The sequence below is a fragment of the Lathyrus oleraceus genome, chromosome 4 (assembly GCF_024323335.1).
Source record: "Lathyrus oleraceus cultivar Zhongwan6 chromosome 4, CAAS_Psat_ZW6_1.0, whole genome shotgun sequence".
NCBI classification, from domain to species: domain Eukaryota; kingdom Viridiplantae; phylum Streptophyta; class Magnoliopsida; order Fabales; family Fabaceae; genus Lathyrus; species Lathyrus oleraceus.
The window spans coordinates 29,565,080-29,584,043 of record NC_066582.1 but is presented as its reverse complement, the minus strand read 5'-3'; the positions used below and the strand labels follow the sequence as shown (position 1 = coordinate 29,584,043).

The 18,964-nt window shown below is 34.6% G+C and overlaps 2 protein-coding genes across 2 annotated transcripts; one reads left to right on the top strand and one right to left on the bottom strand.

The window, feature by feature from the left end:
* Nucleotides 1-10,890: 10,890 nt before the first annotated feature.
* On the bottom strand, nucleotides 10,891-16,827 carry LOC127138575 (glycosyltransferase BC10). Its single transcript, XM_051065047.1, has 11 exons — nucleotides 16,517-16,827; nucleotides 15,883-16,385; nucleotides 15,078-15,176; nucleotides 14,311-14,411; nucleotides 14,149-14,220; nucleotides 13,935-14,025; nucleotides 13,461-13,541; nucleotides 12,574-12,633; nucleotides 12,357-12,479; nucleotides 11,584-11,622; nucleotides 10,891-11,504 (listed from the first exon to the last, which is right to left on the bottom strand). Exons 2-11 carry the CDS (start codon nucleotides 16,267-16,269, stop codon nucleotides 11,376-11,378), a joined length of 1,182 nt encoding a protein of 393 aa, XP_050921004.1. The 5' UTR covers nucleotides 16,270-16,385; nucleotides 16,517-16,827; the 3' UTR covers nucleotides 10,891-11,375.
* A 1,060-nt stretch (nucleotides 16,828-17,887) lies between these two features.
* On the top strand, nucleotides 17,888-18,668 carry LOC127135832 (metacaspase-5). Its single transcript, XM_051062465.1, has 2 exons — nucleotides 17,888-18,032; nucleotides 18,148-18,668. The coding sequence occupies exons 1-2, from the start codon at nucleotides 17,888-17,890 to the stop codon at nucleotides 18,666-18,668; spliced, it is 666 nt and encodes a 221-aa protein (XP_050918422.1).
* Nucleotides 18,669-18,964: the final 296 nt, after the last annotated feature.

Sequence of the window (18,964 nt, the reverse complement as noted above, 5' to 3'; positions counted from 1 at the left end):
AAGCACGGGCTTGAGTGTTGTAGTGGTGTTAAGGATTCAGGGTGGAGTCTGATGAGGAGGAAAAAACTGAATGATATTTTTATTGTGGAAAACTGATATGTATGCTGATGAATGAAAATGTATGCAAGATTTTTTTTTACTTTGTTTACAAGGAATGTTTGAAGTTGTTAGTCATTTATGCATCCAAAACGTAAGAGAAAATAACAGAGACAAATAAATTTGAAAAAAAAACTCATTCATTCATTCAACAAAACAAATACATTTGTCATGATTACAAAGCAGGAAGTGTGAATACAAATATATCTTCGGCATTCTTAAACTCTTCTCACTTTCTTCAAATGAGCTAACTCCTTTTTGAGCTCCTCGACAATCTCAATACAAAAGAGGAAAAAGTCAAAGACAACGGTCGGGATGTTCTCCTAGGTCATTTCCTCATACGCGTCTCTTAGTCTGGGAGGGAAAGTGTGCAGTGTGTTATTGGCCAACTTAACCACTTCTTCGCATTTGATGAACCATGTATTTGCAGCTACTTGTGCTTCAGTAGTGTTTACCTTCTCTTGGTCTAACTCCTTTTTTATTTTTTGTAATTTATGCTTCCAACTTTGCCTTCTCCTCATCTCTGGAGATCTTCAAGCAATTAATATCATACCGAAGATTCTTGAGATGTGCCACGGCCTCTGGTATTCCAGGAGGATAAGTTATCTTTATATCTTCTTGGAGATAGGCCTCTTGCATTGCATCACCTTGGGCTTCTCTGAGTGACCCTGTGAGGTTTTTGATTTTGGCCTCAAAGTCTTCTTTCATCAACTTTCTTTGTCCCGTATCCCTTTCCTACCAATCTTCCCACTCTTTGTTAGCATCGATGGCCCTCTGGAGCTGTCTGTTTATTGTGCTAAGCTTACTTCCCAAGGTGTCTAGGCCATGCTTGATCCTTTGTCTCTTTCCCGTTTCTTGGGAAGTAGTCCCTTTGATTTTGGCAAGTTCTTCCTCTCTTTGGAGGAGCTTGTACCTGAGGTTATCTCTCTTCTCAGTAACCTTGCAGAGTCTCTAGTGTGATTCATCGTTTTCTTTGGTAAGCCTGAGTATTGTAGCTCTGAGCTCATCTGCCTCCTCAATAGGGATATGAGTATGCTTCGTATCTGGGAGAGTAACGGGAATCTCAACACTGAAAGGAATTTTGATCAACCGTCCTATTTCCTTTATCCTTTGAAAATAAAGTTCTTTAGCAATGCAGTTATTCCTTCCTAAGTCATCTCCTCATTTCCTGATGATATTCTCTCATGCTTTCTTAATCCTCTTGAACATAGAAGGATTCCCAACCCCCAAGTCACATAGTAAAAAAGGCTTCCAATTATTTCTCCTTAAGAGGACCCTCCATTAGGTACCCAAGTTATCTCATAGATATGATTGGATTGGAATTGATGCAACCTCGAGTCCTAATGAGTGGTATGTTGGGAAAGTTCCCACGGCTAGATATGATCTTTATACCATCATACGCCCTGGAGTACCATGAAATATCACTTGATCGAAGTGATTCTAGCCTCTGGGGCCAATTGTCATTGCTTTGTCCACAAAGGGTCTCTCCTTCAGAAGATGGGTTAACATGCACTTGTATAATAGAGGAGCACAACAGACAATCATCCCTCATTTCTTCTCATGCCTCCAACTTAGATAATAGTATACGTCGGCCAAAAGGGTAAGTATTTGATTCTTCGTGAGGAAGATGCTAATGACAGTCATGTCTATTAAATCTTCCAAGTTAGTGAATAGAACGATTCCATAAATAGACAATGCAATCGCAGTATAGAAAGCTTTCCAACTCTGAGCATCCATAAGAGTATAGGCTCTTTCTATGAGGAACTTGAGTTGGAACCCTTTGGTGTTTCCTTTGGCTTTTAGATTAGAGGTAGCATCATTCTTATTCATATGAAGGGAAACCGTTATAAGCTCATGCTTAAGAGACTCTTCTACACACCTAAACGGAAACTTGTTCTTCATAAGGATTCTAACAAGATTTTCAAGCTCTTACAACATTGGTGCTAGTTGAAAATTATGGGATGTGAAACATCTCTTTGGTGGATCAAAAAATTAGGCCAAATCACAAGTGTCAAGTGGTCCACTTTTTGACTTAAGAGACTAAGCGAATTGCCATAATCCTTCCCAAAGATGATTTTGTAGATCAAATGGATCTGGTAATCCAACTCATATAAACTATACAACTAAGGTTATTTGAATTTTTAGGAGTAAGTGCTTCATTTATTTGAACCCATACTTTCTGAATGCCTGTAATTATAGTTCCCAGATTCCCTGTAAACAAAATGCAAATGTTATGTTTATGATTATGCAATGCATATGCATGGTTTTAGGAACACATGCACAATCAGGTTGGTCAGAATAACGGGTAAGTAATTGGCATCTTTGATTATAGGAACCTCAAAGGTAGGCTCTATAGTTGGTAGGTTCCTAGAGTCATGGATCCTTCTTGAGAATATTATTGCCATGACGAAGGCTCGTCAGACAATAATACCTCTAAGTGAATCTACTATAGGCGGTGTATTTGTATCGTCCCTAACGAGGAAGATACCTCGCGGTCTAATACTATAAAACCATCAACTCCAAGGTTCTAAAAGGTCCCTAGAGTCATCGATCCAACTTGAAAATATTATCACTGTGATGAAGGCTCGTCGTACAATAACATCTCCAAGAGAATCTACTCTAGGCATGGTCTTTGTATTGTCCCTAACGAGGAAGATACCTCATGGGCCAATACTACATAACCACCATCTTAATATTATGGTTTTCCTCAGACTCGGGTAGAGAGTCTGTCTCACAAAATGCCAATAATCAGAGATCCCCAATAGTATCAAAGGAGTACAGTTGATATCAAGTAGCAATAATACAATGAGGTAAATAAAATAGAAGAAAATGAAAAGTCAAATCTAACATTCATCACAAATCGAACTAAATTAGGCTTGAATCTCTCTTACTTGGAGTATGGGTCCCCAGCAAAGTCGCCATTTGTCATACCTCAAAAAATATAATCTTTCGCGAAGCATAATGCACACTCGTAAAAAATAGTTTGAAAAGAGTCGCCACCGAACTTTATTTATTCCAATGAAGGAATAGGAAAATATCGATAAAACCTTTAAAAAGAAAATGGTTGTCTCAACAAATTCGGGTTGTACTCAAGGGGTGGGTATTAGCACCTGTCACGTCCATTGTACTCAATGGGAACCTTTTAGTTAAACTTGCGATTCAAGTGTTAGCTTATGTCAATTGCTTTCTTCGAGCGAACAAAGATGTAAATAGAAAATAAAAAGGGTCGCAAAAAATGTATCAAGGTGCTTGACGAGATTGCAGGCCTCGCTCCTACATATCCTCAAGTACAGTGAGGAACTCAAAGCTTCGTAGTTCGGGTAAAAAATGTTTATTTGTTGATTAATCTTGGAGAAAGATACTTTGTCACTAATGACGGAACACATTGTTTACCCATAATAGTTTAGAGGAGTGGACATTTGTATCACACCAAATGGATTTCTAAATATCAATATTCGCGGGAAAAACATCTCTCATCTTAACTCACACATTTATAGATGAAACATTGTTTTGCATCATCTCGAGGCAAGATATCTTTCGGTTAAGAAAAGATCTGTTGAGTACTTTTGGGTGACGACTGCTCCAATGATTGAGTAAGGAAACTCGTATCTAAACAATCGAGAAGAGGAATAGAAGTCTTTAGACCATCTCTATTTTTATCCTTAATTTGCAAAAGAATTTAGTATTTTAAAGGTATTTTGGATGGACGATAAGTACTCGAATGGTCGAGTAAGGAAACTCGTAATCAATTACTCGGGGAAGGGAATAGAAGGCTCTAGACCACCTCATTTTTTATCCAAGTTATTATGGGAAATTTTTTACTCAGGTCCTATTAAGGAAACAGTTTTAGGTGAATCGGATTGGAAGTTTTAATGGATGATAATTTTTTGAATGATCGAGTAAGACTACTCGTATCCAAACATTTGAGGAGAGGAATCGAAGACTCTGGACCATCTCCATTTTCACCCTTTGAAATGGGGTTTTTAAGTATGATTAAATATTTTATTTTTTGAATTGGAAAATGGCTCGATGCTTATCGAGTTTTGATTTGCATTGATGGATGAATTGAGAAAATGGTTTTGAAGTGATTTGAGAATGATTAGATTTTGAAAACTAAATTGATATTGATCAAGGTTTGATTCTTATTTGAAATATTGATTTTATTATGCATGTTCGTTCTTTATCTTGTTCAACAAATCAAGGTCTGGGCAAGATGAAAACAATGATCAAATATAGCATACAAATCATTCACACAAGCAAGCAACAATCAAACAAATTTAGCATCTAATGATCAAAAACAATTCTAGAACTAATAAGAACTCTTTTTAAAAAATTTAGAAAATCAAGAGGACAACCTAAAAAACATATATCTATACAAATCTAAAAAGTTCTTTTTTAAGGAAAATAGAATTATATAAAAAAAAACTACTAATTTCTCTTTTTATTACATTTTATTATTTCAAAAAAAATTATATAAAAAAAGATTTTGTTTTGTTTTAAAAAAATATATTAGTTTCTTACTAAATGTGTTAATATATAACAATAAAAAGTTATTTAAAAACAGCAACTAAAACCTAAAAAGAAAAAAAAACTAAAATAAAAATATATCAATATGGGTCGGGGGTGCATTGCCTAGAGGCGAGGGTGTGAGGCCCAAATCACTAGCCTTCAACTACCTGGGGTGCAGGTCAGTGGACTTGGTTTGGGGTGAACCGACCCAAAACGGAAGATATGAGACCGGGTTTTTCAAACATAGAGAAAAACCCTAGATCCTTCTTACTTCTTCCTAGTGTCATTCACTTCTTTCATTTGCAGAGAACAATGAAAAATAAAATAAAAAATACAAACGGAACCTCCAAACACTCATGAAAATTTAAATCAGTACGCACACAACCCATTGGGAAAGGCAAAATAAACCTCTTGATTTTAACCCTGACTAAAACACGACCCTTTCATTAAAACTTGGCTACATCACTCGTAAAAGGAGTTGCGCGCTGATCATAACGGAAAAGGGAAATGAATCACTCAACAAAAATCGGTGAGCTATCCAAATGGAAACCGTCTAACAAGGTTCATCAAAGAAAATAGAGATAATGATCATGGAAATCGCAGGAAACAATTCAAGCATCTGAGATAAAGTACAGCAAAGATCAAAGAATCAAACAAAGGCAAGCAAAATGAATATCCCACAAAGTGTGGGATTTTTAGTGAATGGGGAGAGGGATTCGTTGAATCATGTGCTGAGATTTTCCAATTGGTTTTGTGATGAATTTTGAAACTTACTACAGTAAATTAACACTTATTTTTGGTTGAGTTTTTTCAATTAATTTTATTTACTGCAGTAAATATCCTTTACTATAAAACTTAACTTAATTAGATTTTTTTTGACCCTTTAATGTTAATATGAATATGGGTTGGGTTTAATGATTGTACTGATATGTTAGTAGTCTTATGTGTGGTATATTAGTGATGAAAAAAATGGGAGGAGTGTGCTTAAAAACAGGTTTCTGTTCACTGCCCTTAATTCAATTTGCTTGCTTATTCTTCATTCAATTTCAACATTGTTAGCTCTTTCCTCTCTTGTACTATCTTTCCTTTTTTATGTTCATGGTGTAATGTTTAGGATTGTATTGTATTGAATTGGAATGCAAGTGTTTTTCTTCTTGTGTCAAGCTAACATTTTGTTGCCATACTTGTTTGTGTAGGTTAACTTGTATGTCAAACATTCTTTTTGCATTGTGGTGATTGAATGAACTCGGTTACTTGAAAGAAAGCATTAATGAAGCATGATGATGGCTCATATGGATGGAGAAAAAAAACTTCTTAAATTTTTGCCTTTTTTTTACTGACGTATTTGAAACACATTCGGGTGTATGTGAAATGTATATAATGTAGGTGGCAATGTATGTGAGAAAATTAGAATATTTTGCTAATGCAAAATAAAAATAAATTCAAAGTTCCATTGATTTGGGAATAAATTTGAGAACTTAAGTTGTATGTATATCTTCATGTTCAAAAGTGTAACCACAACTTTAAAACAAATGCAAGACATCAATTGCAACTCTAAACTTAAATCGTGCTCTCATGGAATGAGAGAAATCATGAATGACCTTGTATCTTTGCTTGTTAAAATATTCTTCTTAATCCTTCTTATTTTTAACTTGACTTGTTATGCCAAGCTAAATGAAAGTTCATGACTAAGAGGAATTTGTATGGAAAAAAGGAAATCAAAGAATCTTCAAAGTCCATAATAGGCCTCTAAAACTAACTCATGACTTGAGTTTGCAAATCTTGAAATTTTAAAGAAACAATCGTAATGTAATGAGAATAATGCAAATGTTTCACTTGAATCCAACTAAACTTTGAATTTTAACATTGTTTCGTGGATATGTATGGATGAATGAATATTAGGAATGTATGAATCATGGTAAGGAATCACACAAAGTTCAAATTGGCCGACAAGAATACACTTTTAAGAAGTTAAGGGAAAATAGTACCTAATCAAAAATGACCAAATAAACCAAAGACCCAAAATCTAACATGTCAATAACCTCTAATGATGCGTGATATGAATGTATGAAGTGGTCAAAACAATCCATACAAATCAAATTGTCCTCTAGTCCTTGACTGCTAATTTGATTTATGCATAAAATGAAGTGTTATGACCATATGAAATGGTCATAAAATGATGCAGATGAATGATTTTAAGGAGGGGGAAAATTAAGGGTATGACGCATCAAAAAATACAAAAAGAGAGTTTTTGTATTTTTAATGTTGGTACAAAAATGGAAAAGGAGAAAAAGTTAGATTTTTTTTTAAGGGTCTCCACACGATTTTACTTGCAGCATTCATTTATCACCACTCTTGGACCATAGCACCATCATCTATCAACATCGCCATAGTGTACATGCATCCACATCCAACAAACCATTCACCAACATATAGCATGCACACATTAGAAATGAATTTAAAATAAAATTAGAAAAGAACCAAAAGAAGCATCACTTCAAACATAACAATACAGACCATTCACCATTGCATAATACATACATACACGACACATACATATAAAAGTTAGGACCACCAAAATTCAAGCTTTTCATCCCAAAACAAATTCACATTATCATCTTAATTTCATTTACATTTCAACAAACACAGAACCAAATGAAATTATATATTCACACCAATAAAAATGCATTACCAATTAATTTCCACCTTGATTAAGTGTTCACGCGGATCACTAAGCATAGTCCTGAGCTACACACTGAAACTTTGGTATAATCTGAGCTACACACCTAATCATACGCATACATAAACAACACACCAAGAAAGAGAAGAATGGGAGTTTGAGACTGAAACAAAGCAGATGAGAGAGATCAAGTTACCTAGTTATCATGTTCTAAGTGCTCAAGCTTGGTAGACCTTTTGATTTTGTTTTGTCGTTACACTTTTACTTGCTTATTTTTGCATTTGTATTTGCAATGTCTCTGAACATAATGAATACGAGGTTAGGGTTTATAATTTGGGGCTAAGGGTATTTAGGTTTCTGTTTATTTTTTTGGATGATTTGACTGTGAAATCATGTTTAGAAGTGAACAACGAATAAGGTTTGTGTTGAAGTTCATGCGATTTGATAAGGTTTTTATTCGCGAGTTTTTGGTCTCCAATCTGGTCAATTGATTTATTTATTTTATTGAATGAAGGTTGGAATCGAGATGAGGGTAGAAAGTTAAAAGGGGTTACTCTTGTTTATTTTTTGTTCTGGTCGAGGGTGGCCAGAGAAGACAGCGATAACCACCGTTTGCCACCGGCTTCGTCCATCTCGAACGAGTTAGCGAGAAGAGAGAGTTGTAGAGATTTGAATGTATGGGAGAGAGAGGGGGAGAGGGGGAGAGAGGTTTTTTTAAATAGAGGTGGAGGCTCTCCCTTAGGGTTTTAGTGTGTTGTTTAGGGTTTGGCCTAACCTGTTTTGAACTTCCCTCCAGCCTGCCTCACTATCCACACTCCCCAACTCAACTTATGTATTTTGTTTGGGCTAACACAAACCCAATACAGTCAGCTTGCACCATCTTTCCTACGCAACCCCATCTCTACTAATGATCCACATGGGCCAGACTTTGGATCATCTTCACCATTCATCCTCTTATTTTCATAGCACCCCTCATCCATTTTTTTAATTAAGTTTTATTTTAATTAATTAATTTTGTTAACTAAATTTAATTAATGTCACTAATGATTTAATTAATTCTTTTAATTAATTAGTTATGATAATTAATTTTTATTAACTTAATTAATATATTTAGTCCAATTCTATTTAAGTAATCTTGTTAATTAAATATTACCCTCTTGTTCAATTGTTATTTTCTTCACTATATATCTCTCTCATGATCATGTTATCTCATATATCATTCTTGCACCCCATTTAAAATGTACTATTTCATTATTATTATTTGTTTTTTATTAGATAATTAAATTAAATAATTAATTAATAATGATAAATAAATGTATTTTCTAAGTTAAAAACCCTTGGTCCAACGCCAAGTGGGTTTTCAAAATCTGATACAATTTCAAAATCATTTTCGTGATTTATTTCGCAACGCAAATTGAAATGCTTGACCCAACATCAAACTATTTTTTCAAACTAAATCTAAAATGACTAACTTAAACAATTTTGACCATTTTACAAATAATGGAAGAAAAAGACTACTTGGGTGTAAGGTCCAGTCATAGTCCCGAGTGTTAGACTCAGGTTGTAAGAGGTTGCAAGTTCAAATACTTGTCTTCCTTCAAAAATTAAAATGTGTATCTCTTTTGTAATAAATTAGAAGAAAAGTATTATCTAGATGTAACGTCCAGTCATAGTCCCGAGTGTTAGGCCCGTGTTATAAGAGCTTGCAAGCCTAAGTATTTGTCTTCCATTCAAAATACTTGTAAGTAGCCCAAACCTTTTTCATAACAAAAATGGAAGGAAAAGACTATTTGGGTGTAAGGTCCACTCATAGTTCCGAGTATTAGACGCAAGTTGTAAGAGCTTGCAAGTCCTAAATACTCATCTTACAACCCTAAAAACATTCTCAACACATCAAAACTACTTTCTTGCCCCCGCGCGACCGAAATTTTTTTCAAAAATAACATTGTTTAGTCCGTTCTACCGTGAATACAAACAAACACTTTAAGCCTTCAATTGCGAGCACAGGCAAACGTTTAATCGCTAGAGTGTGATCTAAACGGTCGTTCAATAAAAACAACCAATCAGTACGTAGTTTTCTATGAAGAACTACGTAGTTTTGATTTTTCCATTGTACCTGAGGATACGTAAGAGTGGGATACGCAATCTCATCAAGCACCCTAATAAAAATCTTTTTGTGACTCCTTTTATTTTCCTTTTCAATCTTTTATCACTTGAAGAAAACAATTGACATAAGCTAACATCCAAACGCAAATTTAACTAAAAGGTTCACGTTGAATACAACATACGTGAAGGGTGTTAATACCTTCTCATTGGTGATCGACTCCCGAACCCGAATTTTATTGCGACGGCTATTTTCTCTTTCTTTCAAGAATTTAATTGATATTTTCCCTTTTCTTCTTTGAAATAAATAAAATTCAGTGGCGACTCTGTTCAATCATTTCGCGAGTACGCAAACGCTCATAAGATCGTATTTTTTTAGATGTGACACCATTATATTAGATCCAACTATGATAAGATCGTATTTTTTTAGATGTGACACCATTATATTAGATCCAACTATGATATGATGAAAGACATCATCGCATGTCCTCGACAAGTATGAAAATATATTTGTATTAATATGGTAAAAAAATAGAGTCTAAGAGGTACTAGTATTAATTTAATGGTAGACATATTAAAAATATTATAAAATAATTCTTTTTTTTTAATTATTAATTTATAAATATCAACGAAATGTGTAAGTGCCATAAACTATATTGTTGTCAAACTTCTATTAAAAATATATTTTTTTAAACTAATCAATATAGCTACTTCATTTTCAAAACAAAACAACACGCAAACTTAACTCAACATTAATCACACATTCCTTTATGCCTTTCTAAAATCTATCACCGGCAGGAATTTTATGATTAATTTCCCTTGGAATCAAATTCTTAACTTGAAAATCTAAATATAGTCAACTGCACATGTCCAAGTTCCAGAAACTGAGATACATTGATGCAGTCAACTAATTGTGTGGAAGAAAATATATCTTTTGAAAGTTCCTAGTTAATGGCTAAAGTGAAAATTGATTCCGAAACAAAGATTGTTTTGGATAAGAAATAGCATGGAAATGTAGGGCCATATCTAGCTCCAAAGAATTTAGGAATCAACTTTATGATCAGTTATGTGAACTGTGAGATGAGATGTAATGTAAGATTCATTCTCTGCCTATAAATAACTACATGCTCAATAGGCAGTGAACTGAAATATGAGAACCTATGAATCTCAATATTAATGTGTCTTGTATGGAAGTGTAGAGAGTAGATTTGAGCCAGGGATGACTTGCCGGCGGCCGGCATGCACTCTGCCTGAAAACCAAGGTGGTTGTTGTTTTGCTGGCAGTTGTCCTTGGTTCATGTTTGCTCTTTTCTCTCTCATATCAGACTCCAAAATGTTAGCCAAGATATGATGCATTTCAGAAAATAATGAAAATATTATGACATTTTCATTGTTTCCAAAAATGCAACTCACTTCAAAAATTTATTTCTGTTCTGATACACAAATTACTGTAAATTTGTAATTCAGTTTACAAGTCACAAAAGGCTTACACTAAGGGAGGATAGGAAAACACTGACAAAGAGGTCATGTCAGCAACATATATAGAATCAAAGAGTTTAGCATTAGAATTGAACAATAAACTTAAGTAGCGAGAAACTAAGGCGTCGTATTTTTTCAACTTAATACTTGGCAAGTTTTACATAAGATCATCAAGCATTAGATGACGAACTGATATGATTCCCCCAAAATTGACCATGTTAAATAAAAAAACTTTTATAACCAAAAATGGAAGGGAAAAATATTAGTCCGGTCATCCAACAATTCCCTAGGAAGCAACGCTACATCGTTAGCCTTCTGTCAAAGTCACAGGCCACTCTAACTGCAATGCCAAACACCTTGCATCTAATAACTGCGGCCGGCAGGCGATCAGGCCTCAATAATGCTGCAATTTACAACTCTCATGTCATATGAGAAACTAATATGGGGGCCAAAAACAACAACTTATCTGACCAAAAAATCAATCAAACTAGCTGAAGAGGATCCAAGTTCAAGGTGCTGAATAATTAGAAAATATAAGCAACAATGTGTCCAGTGTTTCAGGAGTGAATTTCCTAGCAAATAGGTAACATGGCTTCTGCATCCCATTCCACAAGCAAGGCCAACTTTGCACTTCTTTCTGCAGAAACACAAGATAATAATACATCAAGCAGGTTAATTCATTCTCAACAAATAAGTAGATATCTCATATAGCATACCTTCTCATCACTGGTGACGTGTAGACTAACATCAACAGACTGCAAATAGAACGATTACAGTGAATATCCATGAAACATAGGATAAAATGAAAAGGCAATGCTGAGTAGAACTACACTTGACTTAACACCAAAATAATAACTATAATAACTTTACGGATCAGGGGTTCCTCAACTTGATGTCTCTTTTAATTCTCATAAAAGTCCGCTTGTGTTTTATTATATAAAAGGAATGAAATGTCAGTACAAATTGACCACAAAGTCACACCGCTAATCGTGCCATAAAGCAAAATTGTGTTTTTCCTTTAAACAAGAATCGCAGGCACTCCTGCTTAAAAATCTAAGAATGCACGTGAATTGTAACATGTACCTCTAATCTAGTGAAATCGGCCCCAGAAATTCTAGGCATGCACGTTTTGGCCGAATTTTTTTGTGGGGCGCGTCAAGATTTCAGGCCCGCGCCCTCTACTATGTCAGCCCCACCCCGTTTTATGCGGGCTTTTGCAGGTGCGGGCATCTACATGAACTTTGCAACTTTTAGACTTTTATGGCGATGGGTCTGTCGGCCCTCCCCGCCTCGCCCTCATTTTTTTTGCGGGACGGACCAAGATTTTAGGCCCGTGCACCCTCTACTATGCCTGCCCCGCCCCGTTTTTTAGTGCAAACTTTTGCGGAACGGACCTAAACGGGCGGGCATGTCTGTTTGCAACCCCTTTCTATTGATGGAAAGATGAAAGAAAAAAAATGACATAAATTTAGTATCAGCAGAACTATACCGTGATATTCTTCAAAAGCTGATAAGTAATATCCTCAACCCTGTAAGACTTTGGGTGCCATTTTCTCTCAGACCAGTCAACATGGGTTAGTGACCAATTTGCAATTCCACCAGGATCAACAATCTAAAACAAAATGCATAAGTTTAACAAGCTGAAGATTGAAAAATGTTCACACAAAAAAAAGACAAAAGAGCTACATTACAGCTGAAATTCTCACCTGGAAGAAGGTTGGCAAGTAGTGTTCATCAGCAATGCAATTCCGCCCCTCGAAACCCGGCTGTGATATTAAGAAATCTAACATTAATATTCAATCCATATTTCACATTCGCATGTTATTTTATGCTGTCTCGGACAATAAGGTGTTGCTTTTCTAGTTTGTACAAGAAGTTCTTATCAGGGATTTCAAACATTCTGATTTATCACTACAAAGCTAAATGTTCTAATCACCTTAACCATCTAAGCCGCAACACTGGCACATAAGGTGACTAGTTATAGATAATTTGCATGGCAGTTCTATATCACCTAGGTCAATAAGCAGTTTTTTTGTAGTTTAGGAAGCAGATCATATATGGAATTTGAAGTCCTGAATTATTGCAACGAACACTGCTTCCCAAACTACAAAAGAAACACCTTATAACCCTAGGCAACATTGAACTGATAAGGTAAGAATACTCTTGGCATTCCATTTTGCTATTCTTTTAGAATTTTTTAGGGACTTGGTAGTTGTAAATTTTCCTGGATGTGTTTACATACATGTAGTCATACATCTACACTGCTACTTTTGTTTTTAAGGGCAAAACATCGTAGAGCAACAAAGACAGCGTGTTTCAATAACATCTTGCATAAAACTCAGTGCATACTTTAGACTAAAATGATTGAAAAATTCATATAAATTTAAGTAACAGAGTGCCACATCGTTATATGCTAGAGGGAGAAAATCAGAAGCCCGGCATATATAACCTCATTAAATGAAATGATAAACTTGTTTAGCTTGATGACTAGGATAATATAAAGCAGAAACAAATATGGTTGACAAAACCGCTATGAGATTAAACAAAATTGCTTTAAGTGTTTAAAGACAGCTATATATGAAAATAACTCTACCTGGCAGTAAGCCCGAAATTTTGAGTAATACAGGTAATCAGCCATAACTATAACAGCATGCTGCCGCTTCATAGAGAACCACTGCAGAAGAAGTTGAACAATGAAGCAAAGGCAAATCTACTAAATGGGTTGCAAGCATGCACAGATATCAAACATAACATTGAATGGAATAGATGCATGGTGATACTGATTGGGAAAACGAGAGTGTAAATAATTTCAGGCAGGTATAACTTTTGATATGCTCACTTTCATCAAGCTTCTCCATGAACACTTACTTACCACTTATAACTTATATAAGGGTTTTTCTGTAAGTTAAAAAGTAAAACTTAATTTAATTGAGAAGCTCTCAAAAGCTAGAGGCTAAATAAAATTGGGTGCAAACACTTTTCAAATTTTGCATTATGTGTATGATATGTAAAGTTTCTATTTAAAATACTGAATTATATCTCCAACATGGCTTCAGCAAGAATGTACCTGTGCACCCTTTCTAAAATCTTTCACCTCAACTTCAGGTAACATGTGCTCAGAGTACCTCCCATTCCCATGAGGACCAGGATCCTTAAAGCTAATAAGAATAAGTAAAATTTTGTATTAGCAAAGGAAATCAGATTGATAGCGAAAGGAAGAGAGAAGAACTATCAAGTCAATAAAAACCCTACTATTTAATATTGACTGATAATTCACATACCAGTCTACATAGCTGAGATTTGTATGCATCAGATACGTGTAAATATAGTCAAAATGATATAGAGGAACACAGCTGCAAAAACCAAAGTAAAAAATCAAAAATTAATTAAACCAATAGAAGTAACTAATCAGCATTAGAGAAGCAATCTCATAACCCACTTACCTGTCAGAAAGTAAAACAAAGTGCTGGTTGTCAGGATCTTGAAGGGCATTCGCCAATATCCGTCTCTCTGCATCAACCATTGAAATTTTTCCCCAAATCACCTGTAAACAATATGACTTCTGGTTACAAGAACTCCTACTAGAAAACCACATATGACTGGAAGACAGATAATCACACTTGCCATCAGGATTACAATTATTAGACCTAAAACAATTGAACTTTAAAATGCTTTCAGCTTGCAGCAACTATTACCAATTAATCACAACGAGGATACAAAATTGCTCAAGCAAGCCAAATAAAGTAAATTTGGAGTTCAACCTTAAGATTAGACCAGCTTAGGTTATATTATTCAATTGAATAAAACATATAAGCTACAATCTCATCTCATATATTAACAAGAGTGCAATAGAGTGTTATACTTCGATTTTAGGTTGTCAGTGCAAAACAATGGCATCTTAGATGTCCTGGCTATGTGACTACTCACACTCCTTTCTGCTCTGGACAATATAAAATGTCTATGATGTAGAGGTATATTAGTATACTTCAAAACTCATGCATTAAATAGTTACCGGTCAAGTTAATTTCTCAAGTCAACAATAATATTCTATTTTCATACAATCAAAACCCAAGATTCACGAGTCCAACAAAAAACGAAAATGACACGTATATTTAAAGTATGATTTCTATAAGAGAACATAAACTCAAACATACAAGACAATACAATTCAAAAATGATAGTAAACTGAATAGTAGCAAGACTATATGTACCTGGTCACTGCGTATATCCCGATTGACAAAATAACGGCTTACATGAAATGGTTTATGCTTGGACGCATGCACGTAAACAGAGAACTTCCCTTCATGACCCTGACAAAAAGGAGAACACCTTCCAGGTAAATGCAAATTTCAAATGAGCAGGACTCAGAAGCATGGCTAGCCAAGTACTAACCAATGAAATTACAAAAAAAAAATGTTATGGAAATTCATTTATTACACTACACTTGTGAAGAGTTTATTTGAAAAACATATTTTATAATTTGTATTGTATATCTGTGCCAAAGTATATTTTGAAGGTCAAATACCAACCATCAAATAATGTTTTGAGGCAAGCGCCCATGCCTACGACTAAACATCATTGTCATAACTGTTTCCAAGAACTCTCGTAAGGGAAACTGGAACATGAGTCGCGTTGGAAAATGCTGTATTAAAATCATGCAACCGTTTCTTTTGCACATCATTACCCAAAATTGAAAGAGCAGTAGCAATTTTCATGCAAAGAACTGCTACTGGCAAAAGGACACACTCAAAGTCGCCCAAGTCCCAACACAAAATAGTAATAGTACTTCTTTTACGGATCATTAAGAATCATTTGAGCACGCCGCTAATCATTTATCTTATCTCTTACAGATAAAAAGAAATGCAGAACATCAACTAGACTACTAAACTGGCAAATATTCCATGTGATTAAACAAGTGTCATAAATATTTTTCAAAACGGAAGATCAACTTTCTTCCAAACAGATAAAAATAACTAGAATGTAATAAAACAGCCGAGTAAAGTAGGCAATTCTTACTTGGAAAAAGCTGTCCCACAATCTTTCAAGTGGCAAAGTGCCAGGCGACAAAAACATAAAAGCAATCTTAGATTTTCCCGAAAGAACCGGCGGTGAGCTCAAAATATCCTTAATCACAACACGCGACGCAATCTCACCATCAGTGTATTCTCTTACTGGAACAGGCGGAAGCCAATCCGCAAAAGGCTTACACCCTCTAGAAGAAAAGATGTAACAGGCGGAACTACTTTGCGGTGGGTACATATAGGTACAGATTAGAAAGATGCATACAAGCAACACCAAGACAATAACCCACATTGGCTTCTTTATGGGAGGACGGTGCCGAGACCCCGGCAATATATGCATATCACCCATGCTTCCTAAACGCCAACCTTTTTCAAACTTCATCTGAGTAAATAATATTGCATCACAGTTTCCACCTCCAAAATTTCACACACAAAAACCAAGGGAAGATATCTAAATCCCTAGAATGAACAAGCCTGAATAGATTTATGCAGAAAAATCTGAAAAGAAAAACACATAAAGAACAAGTCACATTTCTTGAAGCATTGAATCTTACACTAAAATGAATAACCTAAAATAGAAAAAACTAAGATACTGCTATGCTATACCACACAATCTTGCATAATTTTACCTGGATTAATGGGAGCGAGGTTGAAGAAGATGAAAAGATGGATGGATTGACGTAAATCAAATCAAATCAAATCTTGATAATAATGATTTGAAAGGAAAGATGAAAACTTGGTGTTGTGAGATTGGGGAAAAAGAATGATGATTAATTAGTGGTGATAGTATTAACCCTAAAAACTGAATTGAATGTTGTTAAGAATTAAGATTCTGGGAGCGTGTAAAGTTTGGTTTGGGAAGAAAAGGAAAAGGAAACGGAAACCAGTGGTTTGTTTCTTTTTTTGTGTTTGGTTCGTACAAATTGTAATGCCACGGAGCGATTAATGATTGGTGGATACTTCCTTAATTCTATATCTTTTGCTCCAATAGATTTACAAGATAAATTAAAAAAACAAAAAGCCTATAAATAACCCAACATTAAATTTTAATCCTATAAAATTTTATTTTATAGAAAGATCCTCCTAAAGTTTATGTTTTTAATATTAGTCTTTGCCGTCTATTTTTTTTAATAGACACTGACGTGTTGTGTCGGGTCACGTCATTTAAAATCAATTTAAAAAATTAGTTAAATTGTGGTGTTACAAATCTCCTCTAAATGTCTAAATTATTTCAGATGATAAAGATGAAGAATAAGGTGATAAACATCTAAATTATTTCAGATGATAAAGATGAAGAATAAGGTGATAAACATCTTTGAAACTTTTTTCATTTTTAACAGTCACATGTATCACACCCTTTTTCATTCTACCACTCTAAAGTCGGTAGATTTGTTAAAAAAATAACAAATTTAAAAACATTTACATTTTTTCTTTCCCCTTTCCTAGTTTTTCATTTTCCTTGTCTTTGTTTTTAACACGTCCTTCTAATCCCTTGAGTCCCAAAAAATATGAATTACTCTCAATCACATCACAATATAATCCAGAATTTTGACCAATATTCCATTCTTTAAAAAATCTTGACACTTGATTAACTAGATCCAAACGAAGGTTTTAAAACTTGGGTTTTGAGAAATGATGGATTTGTACTGGGAAGTTCATCTAGCGATAACATTACATTTTCCGGTAAAAATCCATAATATTGCATCAAACAATGTTTAATCCTTAATGCCGAACTTGATGGACCAACAAAAAAATTGGGTGAGCAGAGGTAATCAAAAGAAACAACTAAAGCTTTTTTTGTAAAACACATGGTGAAGTGAAGGTAAAAATAGATAAAAACTTAAAATAGGAGGTGAAGTTAAAATATGAAGTGAAAATGATGAAATGTAAAAATAGTAAGAGTCCTTCTCATAGACATAAAGTTGGAGGGAAAATATTTTTTAAAACCTTCATTTTTTACTGTAGACGAAGATCTGATAACAAAACAGTCAAAAACTAAAATGGTGGCACAATCAAGAACGATTTGCACTACATTGTCTAGAATGGTGGCACAATCAAATGTTGGTGACACAATTCTCTTTTATTTTATTGGACATGGTAATAGATCTGTTGCTTCCTATGCTAACAACACCGGACATGATGAATGTATGTTATGTGGTGATGGGTCCAGTATTTATGGTATTAATATTTACTTTTTACTAATACTCTGTTTCGTTACATTATTTTTTTACTCTATCTTTTTAATTTATGGTTTGTACAGATTTCCAACTAAAAGAGATAGCGGAATATGTTCCGCCTGGAGTTAACTTCACTGTAGTAGCTGATTGTTGTCACTCGGGCGGACTCATTGAAGGTCTGAATGAAGTAATAGGAAATAGCATAAGAGCACCTCACTATACAAATAAACGGGCACCAAAGAGTAATTTTATAAAAGCAACACGAGCACCAAGTGATTATTCGTTGGGTGTACTCATTAGTGCCGCTCAAAGTGATGAAAAAGCTATGACAAGATTTGATCCAACTTTTAACGAGAAGGGTAGCTGCTTGACTCAAGCAATACTACATGTCATCACTCAAAAACAAGGAGTTGTCACAAATTTGGATCTAGTTAATCAAGTGTCAAGATTTTTTAAAGAACGGAATGTTGGTCAAAATCCTGGATTATATTGTGATGTGATTGAGAGTAATTCCTATTTTTTGGGACTCAAGGGATTAGAAGGACGTGTTAAAAACAAAGACAAGGAAAAGGAAAAACTAGGAAAGGGGAAAGAAAAAATGTAGATGTTTTTAAATTTGTTATTTTTTTTTAACAAATCTACAGACTTTAGAGTGGTAGAATGAAAAAGGGTGTGATACATGTGACTGTTAAAAATGAAAAAAGTTTCAAAGATGTTTATCACCTTATTCTTCTTCTTTGTCATCGGCCGTAGACTTCAACCCTACTACTAGAAAACCTCAATACAGAGTTCAAGGTAATTTCACTTTCTCTTTATTTTAGTTATTTCCTATAATTCTATATGTGGATATGAACATGTGATTAGCGGTTATCATGATACTCATGCAGCTTGTTCATAGGA

What these genes read in the sequence shown, in the direction of transcription:
- LOC127138575 (XM_051065047.1), bottom strand. Translation starts at nt 16,269, where the DNA reads ATGAAGTTTGAAAAAGGTTGGCGTTTAGGAAGCATGGGTGATATGCAT. An exon ending in TGTGGGACAGCTTTTTCCAA is followed by an intron (nt 15,177 to 15,882) that starts GTAAGAATTGCC and finishes CCTTTTTGTCAG; the next exon opens with GGTCATGAAGGGAAGTTCTC. An exon ending in AATTTCGGGCTTACTGCCAG is followed by an intron (nt 12,634 to 13,460) that starts GTAGAGTTATTT and finishes TTAATATCACAG; the next exon opens with CCGGGTTTCGAGGGGCGGAA.
- LOC127135832 (XM_051062465.1), top strand. Translation starts at nt 17,888, where the DNA reads ATGGTGGCACAATCAAGAACGATTTGCACTACATTGTCTAGAATGGTG. An exon ending in CAACACCGGACATGATGAAT is followed by an intron (nt 18,033 to 18,147) that starts GTATGTTATGTG and finishes TGGTTTGTACAG; the next exon opens with ATTTCCAACTAAAAGAGATA.